Below are 13,976 nucleotides of genomic sequence, written 5' to 3'. Positions count from 1 at the left end.
AGATGGGAATACATTTTTAACCTTAGGATTTGTTCCCTTGCTGTTCTGTTAGTATTGTGAAGCTGCACCCTTAGCCATGCCAGAAAAACTAAGATGAAAATGGAGACTATAAACTGATGATAGGTTGAGTATTACAATCATAACTTTGTGTACAGACTCAAGTGATGAAGAAAAAGCACCAGCTAAGCCAGCTGCAAAAACTCCTCCTGCAAAGCCTGCTGCAAAAGTGACCCCTGCAAAGCCTGCTGCAAAAGTGACCCCTGCAAAGGCTGCAGCAACCAAAAAGGATTCAAGCTCTTCTGACAGCTCAGGTGAGAGCACTGCCACAGTTTTTTTTTTTTTTTTTTTCACATAATGTTGAGGTGTAAAATACTGAATGGGAAAACTTCCACAATACTTCAGCTTATGCAACTGAATAAGCAATCAAATTGCTTGTAGAAGTCCCTTAATAATAAAACATTTTAATTACTCCCTCTTTTTCCAAAGTTATGATGGGTAGTATATTACATTAATATAAATTTTTATATACAGACTCGAGTGATGAAGATAAGAAGGCACCAGCAAAGCCTGCTGCAAAAACTCCACCTGCAAAGCCTGCTGCAAAGGTGACCCCTGCAAAAGCTGCAGCAGCCAAAAAGGATGTAAGCTCTTCTGACAGCTCAGGTAAGATGGCTGTTCTAGGTATGAAGTCATAAGTCATGACAACAACATGTAATTTTTATTTTCTTGCTTTTTATATAGTTTAATTTTGTTTCTTTTTCTTATAATACCCATTTATACATAGTTACCTGCATGTATTTTGGGGATGCCTTGTGTTTATTTTTAAGAAGTTAAATGTGAGGGGTGTGCCCACTTGTGTTAGATAGATGGATATCATTTTTGTAATGTTGTATGCAATGTAAAGTACACAGGCTGTAAAAGTGTTTAATCTTGTGTCCCCTCAAAATAACACACAGCCATGAATGTCTAAACCTTGGCAACCAAAGTGAGTACACTTCTAAGTGGAAATGTCCAAATTGGACCCAATTAGCCATTTTCCCTCCATGGCTTCATGTAAATAAAGTATTACAAGGTTTCAGGTGTAAATGGGGAGCAGGGGTCTTAAGTTTGGTGTTATCACTCTTACACATTCTAATACTGATGGCTGGGAGTTCAAAATCGCCCCTCGTGGTAACAAGGCCTAAAAAAGATCTAAAAAAAATAGCTCTACAAGAAGACCCTGAATCTGAGCTGCAACACGGTGGCCAAAACCATACAGTGGTTTCACAACTCTGGTCCCACTCAGAACAGACCTTGCTATGGTGGACCAAAGTTGTTGAGTGCATTTGCTCAGCATCATATCCAGAGGTTGTCTTTAGAAAGAAGAAATGAGTGGGGTCAGCCTATCAGTGCTCAGACCATATGCTGCATTACATTGGACTGTCACTCCAAAAGGAAGTCTCTTCTAAAGATAAAGCGCAAGAAAGGCTGCAGAGACAGTTTGCTGAAGACAAGCAGACTAAGTACATGGATTGCTGGAATAATGTTCTGTGGTCCGATGAGAACAAGATAAACCTATTTAGTTCACATGGTGTCAAGTGTGTGCGTGGCAGCAACCCGGTGAGAAGTACAAAGATAAGTGTGTCTTGCCCACAGTCAAGCATGGTGGTAAGTGGTCTGGGGCCGCATAAATGTGGTTGGCACTGGGGAACTACAGTTCATTGAGGGAACCATAAATGCCGACATGTACTGTTACATACCAACCCAGAGCATGATCCCTTCCTTACGGTATTCAAACATAACCGATAACTCCTCCAAGACGACCACTGCCTTGCTAAGGGTAAAACTGATGGTCAGGCATATCTCCAGACCTAAATCCCATTTAGCATTTGTGGGGCATCCTCAAACGGAAGGTGGGGGATCACAAGGTCTCTAACATCCGCCAGCTCAGTGATGTTATAATAAAGGAATGGAAGAGGACTCCAGTTGCAATCTGTGAAACTCTGGTGAATTCCATTCCCAAGAGGCTTAAGTCAGTACTGGGAAATAATGGTGGCCACACAAAATATTGACACTTTGGACCCAATTTGGACAATTCCACTTAGTGGTGTACTCCCTTTTCATACCCCGGTTTAGACTTTAATGGCTGTGTTGAGTAATTTTGTGAGGATAGAACATTAAACACTTTTATACAGGTTGTGCACTCACTACTTTACATTTTAGCAGAGTGTCATTTCTTTAATGCTGTCATGTGAAAAGATATAATAAAATGTTTACAAAAATGTGAGGGGTGTACTCACTTATGTACAATACTGTATATTTACAGTTTGAAGTAATGGTGGAAATGTGATATGGCCATGCTGTGTTATTAAATTGTATCAATAGAAAGCTTGCACCTCTGTCACAACTCAGGAGTCGTAACCAATTTGTCAGTTTTGTAAAACGGCCTTTCATTAACCCTTTCATGACTCGGGGGTTTTCCGTTTTTGCACTTTATGTTTTTTTTTAAAGGTACGAGGAAAAAACGAACTTTCAACTTTGCACCAAAAAATCCATATGATGGCTTATTTTTTGCGCCACCAATTCTACTTTGTAATGACATCAGTCATTTTACGCAGTACATTTTTCGGTAAAAATGACACATTCTCTTTATTCTGTAGGTCCATACGATTAAAATGATACCCTACTTATATAGGTTTGATTTTGTCGTACTACATGCAGCAAAATTTATACATTTAAAATTGTCATCTTCTGACCCCCTATAACTTTTTTTTATTTTTCCGCGTACGGAAATCTGCAGTTTTTAGCGGTACCATTTTTGTAATGATCGAACTTCTTGTTCACTTTATATTCATTTTTTCATGATATAATTTTTTTTATGGGGAAAAAAGGGGGTGATTCAAACTTTTATTAGGGAAGGGGTTAAATGATCTTTATTCACTAATTTTTTTCACTTTTTGCAGTGTTATAGCTCCCATAGGGACCTATAACACTGCACACACTGATCTTTTACATTGTTCAATGGTTTCTCATAGGAAACCATTGATCAATGATTCTGCCGCTTGACTGCTCATGCCTGGATCTCGGGCACTGAGCAGTCATTTGGCGATCGGACAGCATGGAGGCAGGTAGGCACCCTCCGGCTGTCCTGTAAGCATTTGGGGATGCCACGATTTCGCCGCAGCGATCCCGTGGCCCCACATTATAGAATGGGAGCTGACCCATGACGTTAATGTATGTCATGGGTCGGGAAAGGGTTAATAAAACATCAATTGCAACACCTGTAAAGTAAAGATCAAATTGGAGACTTGGGTAGTGACTCAGCTAGTCTGATATAGGCAAGTTGTTACATTTATAATTTGTTTTTGACAGACTCGAGTGATGAAGAAGATAAGGCACCAGCTAAACCTGCTGCAAAAACTCCACCTGCAAAGCCTGCTGCAAAAACTCCCCCTGCAAAGCCTGCTGCAAAGGTGACCCCTGCAAAAGCTGCAGCAGCCAAAAAGGATTCCAGCTCTTCTGACAGCTCAGGTGAGAGCACTTTGAGTTCCGTATAGCAGATTACAACAGTATTAACCTTTTAAGTGTTAGTTGTCATGTCTTTTAAAAATCTGCCCCATTTTAAGAATGAATGGAAAATGCTACAACAACTCCTTATTAACATTAACAGCAATGCAGCACCATAAAAGAGTAAAAACACACCTGTCTAAGTACACATAGTTGAACAGCATGTTTCTTACACTTCCGCACAGATTGGTGGTAACCTCTGTTGACTCACTAGTGTTTCCTATTCTTCATGATTCCTTTACTCAACTTCCAGTTTGTGGCTCTACGTTTTGGCCTTGCTACATCCCATCATGTATTCACCACGGTGCTCTTTGGTGATGGTGCTACTTCACTCTGGGAAGTGGACTGTCATTCTGTATTTCAAAAAGACCCTGTCCAGACAAGAAAATCTATCCAGTCTTCAAATTAATGTTGATAACTCGTCTCTCTTGAAGTGGATAATTCATGCCTTTTTGCGACTTCTAGTAGTGATGGTGTTGATCAACGCATACTCATGCACAATTTCCCTCTATTTAAAGGACTATTCCATTTAGGGACCCATCTTAATATGTTGGATAGGCTGATCCATCTTGTCCTGACAGTCTCACTTCCTATGCTGGTGGCTCTCCGCGACAACCTTTTCTCCATAGACAGCTTCAGCGGTTGGGAAGGAGCCTTTTGGAATGTCACGTTCTAGTGTCTAAGAAACTTGAACTAAGAAACTTGTGGCCAAAATGTTTTGAGACTGATACAAATCTTAATTTTGATGCGATTTGCTGCTTCATTGTTAGACCTTTTTTAAGCCAAATATTTCCATGATAAACTGAAGTACAACTAAAATTATCCATGTAAAGATACTTCAGCAGATACAAAAATAACAATTTTGCTAAACTGAATGTCTAAGACTATTTCTCACTGTATCATCTGTTAGTCCCCCAATGTTATGTATATGACTGCTCAGTATTTGAATTATCTTTAAGATTCAAGTGATGACGAGAAGAAGAAGCCGTCCAAGCCAAAAGCGAAGATAACCCCAGGGAAGACAACCCCTGCTCAAAAGAAAAAGGATTCCAGTTCTGACAGTTCTGGTATGTACCGTTCGTTATGGTTAGCTATAGCCAGGCACTTAGTCGCTGAATGGTAAGGTGACCCAAACTGTTTTGGCAAGATAATGAAGATACACCAGATATGGTAATTCTTAGGGGCTTACTGCGAAGTGGGCATAATCTGTCATAATTAATATTAGGAACCCCCATTTCTAACAAAATTGTAACAGGAAGATTTATCAAAACCTGAGGTAAAGTTTCTGAGTTGCCCATAGCAACCAATCAGATCGCTTCTTTCATTTTTGAAAAGGCCTCTGAGAAATGAAAGAAGCAATCTGACTTGTTGCTATGGGCAACTTAGCAACTTTTACTCTAGACAGGTTTTGATAAATCTTCCCCCTAAGTATTTACATAGTGTTGTAGAAATTTGTCTAACACCATGCTGGTGATACAAATGATAAAGGAGATCTGCAGTAAAAAAAACTTATCCCTTATCCACAGGATAGGGGATAAGTGTCTGATCGCAGGGGTCCGAGGCATGGTCCTAAGGTATATTAGAGGAATGGTCAGAACTCCGGTGACTGACTTTTAATGTGGATAGGTGCAAGTCCATAAAAACACAAGGCAGAATATAGAATATTTGATACAGTCCTAACCTCAGTATCTGAGGAAAGGGATTTAGGTATAATACCCCTTTAAAATAATTGGTTATTAGCGCAAAGCTTCATTTAATGCAGAACTGCAAAGCCCTAAAGTAGAATAAACCTTTATTTTCGGTAGACTCTGACAGCGAAGAAGAAGCTAGTAAGAAACCTGCCCCAAAACCGACTCCTACCACAAAGACTGCCCAAGTGAAAAACAAGAAAGCAGAAAGTAGTTCAGACTCAAGCAGTGAAGAAGAAAAAACTGTAAAAGTCACTAAATCCCCTGCTGCTGCTGCTCCTGCAAAGAAAGCCATTGCTGTAAATAAAACAAAGGCAAGTAGCAGCTCAAGTTCTGAGGATAGTAGCTCTGACGAGGAGAACGCTAAGAAGACAGCTACCTCAAAGTCACCAGCAACAGCTAAATCGGCAACTCCAAAGACTGCTAATTCCACACCAAAAGCGGCTATCAAAAAATATGACAGCTCAGAGGACAGTTCCTCCAGTGAAGATGATGGTATGTTTATTTTGTTTGTTTTTATTGCTTATTTGGCCAGTTTGCACTGAACAGACTGAAACCTTTCTATTGCCTACAGTCCGCCGTTATTCTGTAATTAGTGTTCAGGGATGTGGAAATTGTATCGCCCGATGTCCGGGACATGCAGTCCCGGGTGCCTGGCAGGTGAATTCTTCAGGCATTTAGCCCTGCTTCGGGCAAGCAGGGCTAAATGCCTAAAGAATGCACATATAATGTAACTAAACTCCTATAGACTGCAGATGTGCGCTGCAGCCTATAGCGAGCCACGCAGGACAACCGCGTCCCGGCATAGGCGCGTGCGATGACGTCACTCATCACGCGCCCGGACCGCATCCAGTGACCGCCGAGCCCCTGAGCCTGCCGGAGCACACATGGGCCGGAGGACAGGTAGCGGGGGATCAGGGTACAGGAGAGGACGGTTGGGCTTAAATATAATGACACGGGGGCATGAGAGAAGGGGGGGGGGGGGGGAGAGTATAATGGCGCAGGGGGCATCAGAGGGGGGAGGATATAATGACACAGGGGTCATTAGGGGGGGATATAATGACACGGGGGTTATAATGACACGGGTCATCGGGGGGATATAATGGCGCAGGGGCATCGGGGGGAGGAATATAATGGAGCAGGGGGCATTGGGGAGAGGAATATAATGGCGCAGGGAGTATCAGGGGGGGGGTGAATATAGTGGCGCTGGGGGCATCAGAGCGGGGAATATAAAGGGGCATCAGAGGGGGGTGACATAATGGAGCAGGGGGCATCAGAGGGGGGAGAATATGACACAGGGAGCATCAGGGGGGGGGGGGGTAACATAATGGCGCAGGGGGCCCCACTTGATCCCTACCTGATAAAGGGACATATGTACCTGAAGGGGGGGGGGGGACTACCTACTTAAAGGAATAGTGTAGTGCAAAATAACATCCCAATAAGTGATCGCGGGGGTCTGACCGCTGGGACCCCCCCTATTTCTTGTATGGGGCCCCAGCAGACGGCATGAAGGGAATGTTCCGTCCCTGCATGACGCGGCTGCTGAAATGCCTCCTCCATGTATCTATGGGAAAATTGGGGGGGGGGGGGGGGGGGGGGGTTTGACTGCTGCGTCATGTGGACAAGCCCACATTCCTGCCTGGGCCCCTTGGGAAAGATCGGGGGGAGGGGTTTCACAGCGGTCAGGATAAGTTATTTTGCTATGCAGTATTCCATTAATGGGGGGACTTGCTTATCAGGGACCCTATGCACCTAATGGGGTGAAATACTGGTCTGCCTATCAAATTTTTATTAATAAAAGACCTTATTTACATACTCTTTGGGTTAAAATTATTTTGTACCAGGACAAGTGGATTTTTGAGGGACAAGTAGATTCTGCTCAGCTTTAATCACTTGGACAAATAGATTATTATTTTTTTCACACCCCTGGTGTTAGATGCACATTACACCCTTAGGTTCACTGGGGGCATGGTTTCATCTGTATGTGCACTGGTAAAGCTGTCCTCACTGTACCCAAAGGGTTAATTAGCATTTCACCCCTCATTGATGGCTAGAGTAATGTGACAAGGAATTTGCTCATCTTTTTTCTTCACACTTCAGTTTTTTCTTACTTTTTTTTTTACATTTTACTCAGTGTTCATCTGTGCAACCACAGAAGAGAAGAGAAACTGCTACTTTGTTCTAATAATTGGCAGGGATCCTAACTGTTTAACCCCTTTGTGACCAGAACAGTTTTCACCTAAATTATCATAATAAACTTATTCCTCTCTACCCATATATTTATTGAAGTAGGCATTGGTCTTCACGTATCTACCCACAGTGAAGAGACCAAATATCTGACCCAAAGTTTGCTTGGGGCAGGAAGAATGGCAATCAAAGGGGAGATATATTCTTGCTTGGTAAGGGGTTTAGTACATGAAGAAAGTTCTGTGTCCTCCCCTTACACAGAACTGAAATGGTTAATGCTACTCCTTGACTTTGAAAAATACTGCACCTTATTTAACCTTTCTTATTGAACCTGATATTGTCTGAAACTTAGATTATCTGCTTTAATATTATAAGCTACTTTGGGTTTTGTGGTAAATCTAAAGCATTGCAAAAAAAATGATGGGCATTTAAAAAACAGCAAAGGGAGAGTGGGGTAGTTTTTATGGCACGCACCGTGTGCTATAAATGGTATACTACCTTTTATTCTGCTTATCCAGAAGATTTTTGCATTGCCAAACTGGCCCTTTTTTCATTGATACCATTTTGAGTTATGTATTTTTCTAGGTCTATAAGTTATTACAAACATGGTAATACACCATTGGCAGTGAAAGGGTACTTGGTTGGGTGTAATAACTTGGTATAATGTCTGGAAATGTGGGTTTTAACCTTGCTTTATTGGAATTCATATAATTGCATGCTTTGGGACCTATGTGTCTGAAATAAACGTTTTGTGTTTTAGATAATCCTGGTAAACAAAAACTAAAGGGAAAAACACCTGAGAATAAGAAAATAAAAATTTCCACTCCAAACACATTCCCCAAGGAGAACAAGAAGGTGAGAAAATAAGTGCAGATGCAAAGAAGAGTGGCTGCTGGCTGCGAAGTCAATGTGCACCTTTATATTAAAGGTTTTATTTTACCATGTATCTAGAAATTTTGAATAAAATCCCATCCCTTAACATAGTTTGTCAGTGTTTTATTGACCAAACATGGCAAGGACGTGAGTGGAAGACCATTTGTGGCTTTGTAATATATAGTATGTATTACTGCTTCAACCTATAAACCTTAGCTTCGATCATGTAGGCACTTCAAGGTCTATACGTTTAGTGTCCTCCAGACATGCACTCCTCCCCTGTCTACCATAGGAGGTGGAGAGCTGCAGCTGGACCCTGGGTAATGCATAATATGTGCTATTTGAGAGTCTGATATGGGTCTCAATTGAACCACTTACAATTGGTCCACTGCACAATACTCGCTGAGTGGTGTTCAGTTGTCAGCCAGTGTACTGCCTAGCATTCATTTGTGTTTCTTAGTAACCAATCTGAAGATTAGATGAGCGAATAAGATTGGCTTTAACCTTAAAGGGGTACTCCGTCCCCTAGACATCTTAAACCCCTATCCAAAAGATAGGGGATAAGATGTCAGATCGCCGGGGTCCCACTGCTGAGGACCCCGGGGATCGCTGCTGCAGCACCCCGCTATCATTACTGCGCAGAGTGAGATCGCTCTGCACGTAATGACGGGCAATACAGGGTCGGAGCATCGTTACGTCACTGCTCCGCCCCTCGTGACGTCACGGCCCGCCCCCGTCAATACAAGTCTATGGGAAGGGGGCGTGGCGGTCGTCACACCCCCTGCCATAGACTTGCATTAAGGGGACGGGCCGTGATGTCATGAGGGGCGGAGCCATGACGTCACGCTGCTCCGGCCCCTGTGCAGAGCCCCTCGCTCTGTGCAGTAATGATGGCGGGGTGCCGCAGCGGCGATCCCCGGGGTCCCCAGCAGCGTGACCGCGGCGATCTAACATCTTATCCCCTATCCTTTGGATAGGGGATAAGATGCCAGGGGCGGAGTACCCCTTTAAGAGGATTATCCAGAAATAGAAAAACAGAGCCAATTTCTTCTAAAAAACAAACAAACAAAAAAACAGCGTAACGCCTGTCCTCGGGTTGTGTGGGATATCACAGCTTGGTTCCATATACTTGAGCTGAGTTGCAATATCGCACAAACTGAGGATAGGTATGAAGCAATTTTTTTAAAATAATCAGCTACGTTTTTTTTTTTTTTTTTATCATCCTGGATAACCTCTTTAGGCGATGTTTCCGCTTCAGTTTTTGTGCCAACGACTAGAAGTGTATTAAAAAAGAATGGGAAATATAAGTGATTCTTATACTACTTCAACCTGCTGGATCCACTTCTGACTTTGTCTTTAAAAACTTGCAGTGGCAGTTTTCCTGAAAACTCCAGAAAATACCTGTGTGGAAACCTTGCCTTAAAGGGGTACTCGAGTGGGATTTTTTTTTTATTTTTTTTTAAATCAACTGGTGCCAGAATGTTAAACAGTTATGTAAATTACTTCTATTTAAAAATCTTAATCCTTCCAGTATTTATCAGCTGCTGTATGCTCCACAGAAAGTTCTTTTCTTTGAATTTTTCTGTCTGATCAAAGTGGACAGTTCCTGACATGGACAGAGGTGTCAGCAGAGAGCACTGTGCTCAGTAATTTACAAATGGATTTAAAAATCCATTTGTAACAACGTTATTTTACATTATTTTAACCCCTTCCTATTTTGAAAGTGATCTGTGTATTCTGCCTAAGTATTACTGCAATATTCAAGAAGAGTGACTGCCATGTGCCTATATCTGATATTCTTTGGTAAGCTCATATGCTTGTGCCCTCCTATTGACACCCACAGTACCTACAAAATGTATAATAGAGACTTCTGTGTACAGTTGGAGGCAGATAAAGGTACAGAAAAAATCCAGAGCGCTACGTGCATGAGCTTTAAAGGTTAGCGTTAGGCGTGCCATATTTTGCTGCATATTTGCTGCTGTGTATTCTTACCCATTGAAATCAATAGGTAGCAAAATACGTGATTTTACTACGAATAGAGTTTAATGGGAAGGAAAATACGCAGCAGCAAATACAGAATGTGTTACCCCATCTTTTTAAACGAAGATGGACTTTTTTGCATTCTACAAATGACAATGCTACTATTTGCAGGTCTCAGCTTGACCAAATATTGTCACCTTTTTATGGTTGAGAAGGTTGACTTCATCCTCTGTTAATGTTCCTCCTTTAGAGTATGGGTTGTATAATGTAAGTTTGTGGTTTCCCTTAAGACAAGATGAAATGACTGGTTGCTTCACTGGATGTATATTTGTGTTTTTATCTGTAATAGAGACAAAAATGCTGCTTTCTCCTGTTATCAACCCACCCACAGACTGTCTCCCGCTCTTTTGCCTTGTCTGCTCAGTGTTTGTCCTGCCACTTACTTGGGGTCAAAATGCAAGAAATACAAGTCTATGGAGGGGGGGAGGAAGGAGATGGGGTGGGGGGAATGGGGAGTGCCTGGGAGTACATGCCGCAGAGTAAGTAAGATATCTCATCCTAGGGCTGTAGACAGTCTAGACTGCTCACTGCTGCTTTATTGCTTTATCATGCTTCCAGGCTTTGTATAGAGACATAGGGCGAGATTTATCAAAATATGCACAAAGGAAAAGTTGCCCATAGCAACCAATCAGATCACTTCTTTCATTTTTTTTTAAAAAGCCTCTGAAAAATTTAAGTGATCTGATTGGCTGCTATGGGCAACTTTTCCTTTGCACAGGTTTTGATAAATCTCCCCCATAGTGTAGGATCTCCTCATCTGTGTGTGTGCAGTGTATGACGTACACCATAGATGTTAGGCTCCACCCACAAACTCCGAAAGAACTGAAAATTATAGATAAAGCCTTCAGAGCATACATTTGCTGAAAATGCAATATAAGTTATATAATTGGCAGAAATAGTTCTGCTTCTCCTATACGCACTCAGGGCAGCTGATCAGGAAATGTCACCTGAAACAGATGGGCTTTAATGTAAATCATAATTTACTACCTTTACATGTTTTAGATAATGAAACTTTAACAAAGGCAGTTGGGGAGATTTATCAAAACCTGTGCAGAGAAAAAGTTGACCAGTTGCCCAATCAGATTTCTTCTTTTATTTTTAAGAGGACTTTTTAAAATATCAAAAAGCAATCTGGTTACTATGGGCAACTAGTCAACTTTTCGGTACGTTTTGATAAATCCTCCTAAGTTTCCTTATAATCTTTAGCTTTAGGGTGATATTTAGCTTAACTGTCCCTTGTATATATAAAAACAATGCTTGAAAGGTGAACCGTTTAGCTAAATTCACCAGAACCAATGAAATGCAACAGACTGCAATGTTTTCCATTTGTATTTAAATTTTTACTTTTGGGTGTGATGCAGGAAGCTTCCAAAAATGTCCCTTTCCGAAGAGTAGTTGAAGAAGAAGTGGAAATGGATCCTCGAGTTGCTAATAATTCATTTGAAGCAAAGGTATGATAAATATTTTTTTTTTTTTTTTCTTCAACACTGCCAGCCATTTTACGTAAAGTATACATGTTGCTTAGTTTCATTGTACTGGTGGTACAGTCCTTAAAGACTGTGGGGGAAACTTATCAAAACTTGTGTAGAGGAAGTGTTTTGCAGTTGCCTATAGCAACCAATCAGATTGCTTCACCAAATGCACCAAAAATGAAGATGAATTGTCACAAGCATATGACCTCTGAGATCAGTCTGATCGCATTGGTTTGTACACTAGGGCTGCAATGATAAAGCAATATTATCAATAAAAATGGATAATTGACATCATTGTTGATGATGAATCGATTGTCAAGGCCGTGGTCTCTGGGTTTGGGGAGCGTGGTCTAGTATCATACCAACTATTGTTAATACTGCTTTGTAGCCCCTCAGTCAGCCCTTAAATGTCCCTCTCCATCTCCCCTTACCCTCCGGTGCGTTTTTGAAGATGCTGCACTTCAGTGGCCTACCTTCAGCAGAGAGACCACGGCCTTGAGTGCAGTTCGGAAGCCGGTGACTCTAGCTGTGAATAGACCATTAGACAATTTACTTATTAATTTTTTTTCCCCTACTGTATAAATTTTCTTTTTTTTTTTTTCTTTTACAGAGAGGGTCATCAGGAGACTGGGGAGAGAGGGCCAACAGTGTCTTAAAATACACAAAGGGAAAATCTTTCAGACATGAAAAGACAAAGAAAAAACGGGGTAGCTACTGTGGGGGAGCTATTTCTACAAGTGTGAACTCTATTAAGTTTGACAGTGAATGAACTATACTCGGTTACCTTCTAATGGACATAATTCTGAAGTAATGTGTAATCCATTTCTGGACTTGTTGCGTTCATTGAAAAGATTTTTATTTTTAAGTGAGTTAATTTTGTTTTCAAAACAGCGTTTCTGTATATTTATATACATTTTTTTAAACCTTTCAATATAACAGTTTAACCAATCCTCAAAGAAATGTTTAAAAGCTAGGGTGTTTTATTTCTATAGTTTTCTATAATTTGAAAACAAATAAAACATTGTTTCAAGTTCATTGGTTCAAACCTATGGCTGGATTGAAAAATATTTGTCCCGGATGAAATAAATATATTAACGTTATATAGCATGTGGGTCCCTTCCTGCCTTCAAAATCCATCGGAGGCACTTTTTAAAGGTGTTAGATCTGGCACCAGGACACCAGCAGCAGATTCTTTTTGGGGTTATGATGCCTTTTAGCGGACTATAACATGCAGTACATTGATTTCAATACACTGATCAATGCCATTGCTTTGATCAGTGTTTTCAGCGGTCCATTGCTCAAGCCTGGATTTCAGGCTTGGAGCAATCAATTGCCCATCAGACGTGCAGGAGGCAGGTAAGGCACCCTCCTGATGCATCCTAGCTGATCGGGACATCACGCTTTCACCGCGATGGTCCCAATCAGCCCAGCTGAGCTGCCGGGAAGCTTTCACTTTCAGAGTTAAAGGGGTATTCCAGGAAAAAAACTTTTATATATTTTTTTATTTTTTTTATAGCAAGTGGCTCGAGAAAGTTAAACAGATTTGTAAATTACAGTTTTATGGAGATTACTCGGCACCACTAGGAATAACGGGTAGGTATTGGAATGGAAATAGTGTACGGCCCCTTTAACTGCTGCGTGAGCTCTGTATGCGGTGCTGACTCGCTGAAGGTAAGGCAATTCAATACTGAAGATGTAGAAAAAGCGGAGCACTCACCCAAGCTTCTACTGCAGTGGTAGTTTATTTCAAACTTAGAAACATTGGGATACACTGATCAGGGAGCTGTGGTGGAGGACGCGGGGGTATAGTCTCTGTGACGGACCGTTGCGCGCTTCTGCGCTTCGTAAGACCAGGAGTGTCGGGTTCACAGGGAGAGGTGTGCTTAAAACAGGTAAGTGTTATGACGCTGCAGGTGAACCTGTGCGCCATTGGCTGAAAAACACCTTTACACATATATCTTAAAAATTGTGTTAATGTGACTTAAAAACATACTTCATATCTTATGAGACAGCTATACAATATGTAACAAATCGTAACAAGGCACCATACTCTTGTTTGTCATTCAACCCCATCGGGCCGGTGGCATCCAGCCGGATGATCCACCTGGCTTCATTTTTCAGAAGTTGTTGGTTCTTGTTCAGACCTCGCGCTGTGTTTACCTGTTATTTA

At 41.5% G+C, this 13,976-nt stretch overlaps 1 protein-coding gene across 3 annotated transcripts in view; it reads left to right on the top strand.

The window, feature by feature from the left end:
* Positions 1-13,058, top strand: part of NOLC1 (nucleolar and coiled-body phosphoprotein 1) — a 35,685-nt gene extending 22,627 nt beyond the window's left edge. Inside the window, exons 9-16 of one of the 3 annotated variants that reach the window (XM_056530583.1) lie at positions 156-311; positions 532-663; positions 3,352-3,510; positions 4,506-4,613; positions 5,352-5,729; positions 8,182-8,276; positions 11,696-11,785; positions 12,417-13,058. In XM_056530583.1, the coding sequence (XP_056386558.1) occupies positions 156-311; positions 532-663; positions 3,352-3,510; positions 4,506-4,613; positions 5,352-5,729; positions 8,182-8,276; positions 11,696-11,785; positions 12,417-12,575 (1,277 nt within the window). In that variant the 3' untranslated portion in view covers positions 12,576-13,058. The remainder of the gene's footprint in view (positions 1-155; positions 312-531; positions 664-3,351; positions 3,511-4,505; positions 4,614-5,351; positions 5,730-8,181; positions 8,277-11,695; positions 11,786-12,416) is intronic. The other 2 variants (XM_056530582.1, XM_056530581.1) reach the window with 2 other exon arrangements.
* Positions 13,059-13,976: the final 918 nt, after the last annotated feature.

This window comes from Hyla sarda, chromosome 7 (genome assembly GCF_029499605.1).
Source record: "Hyla sarda isolate aHylSar1 chromosome 7, aHylSar1.hap1, whole genome shotgun sequence".
NCBI classification, from domain to species: domain Eukaryota; kingdom Metazoa; phylum Chordata; class Amphibia; order Anura; family Hylidae; genus Hyla; species Hyla sarda.
The sequence above is the reverse complement of the archived record's forward strand: the minus strand, read 5'-3'. Positions and strand labels throughout refer to the sequence as shown.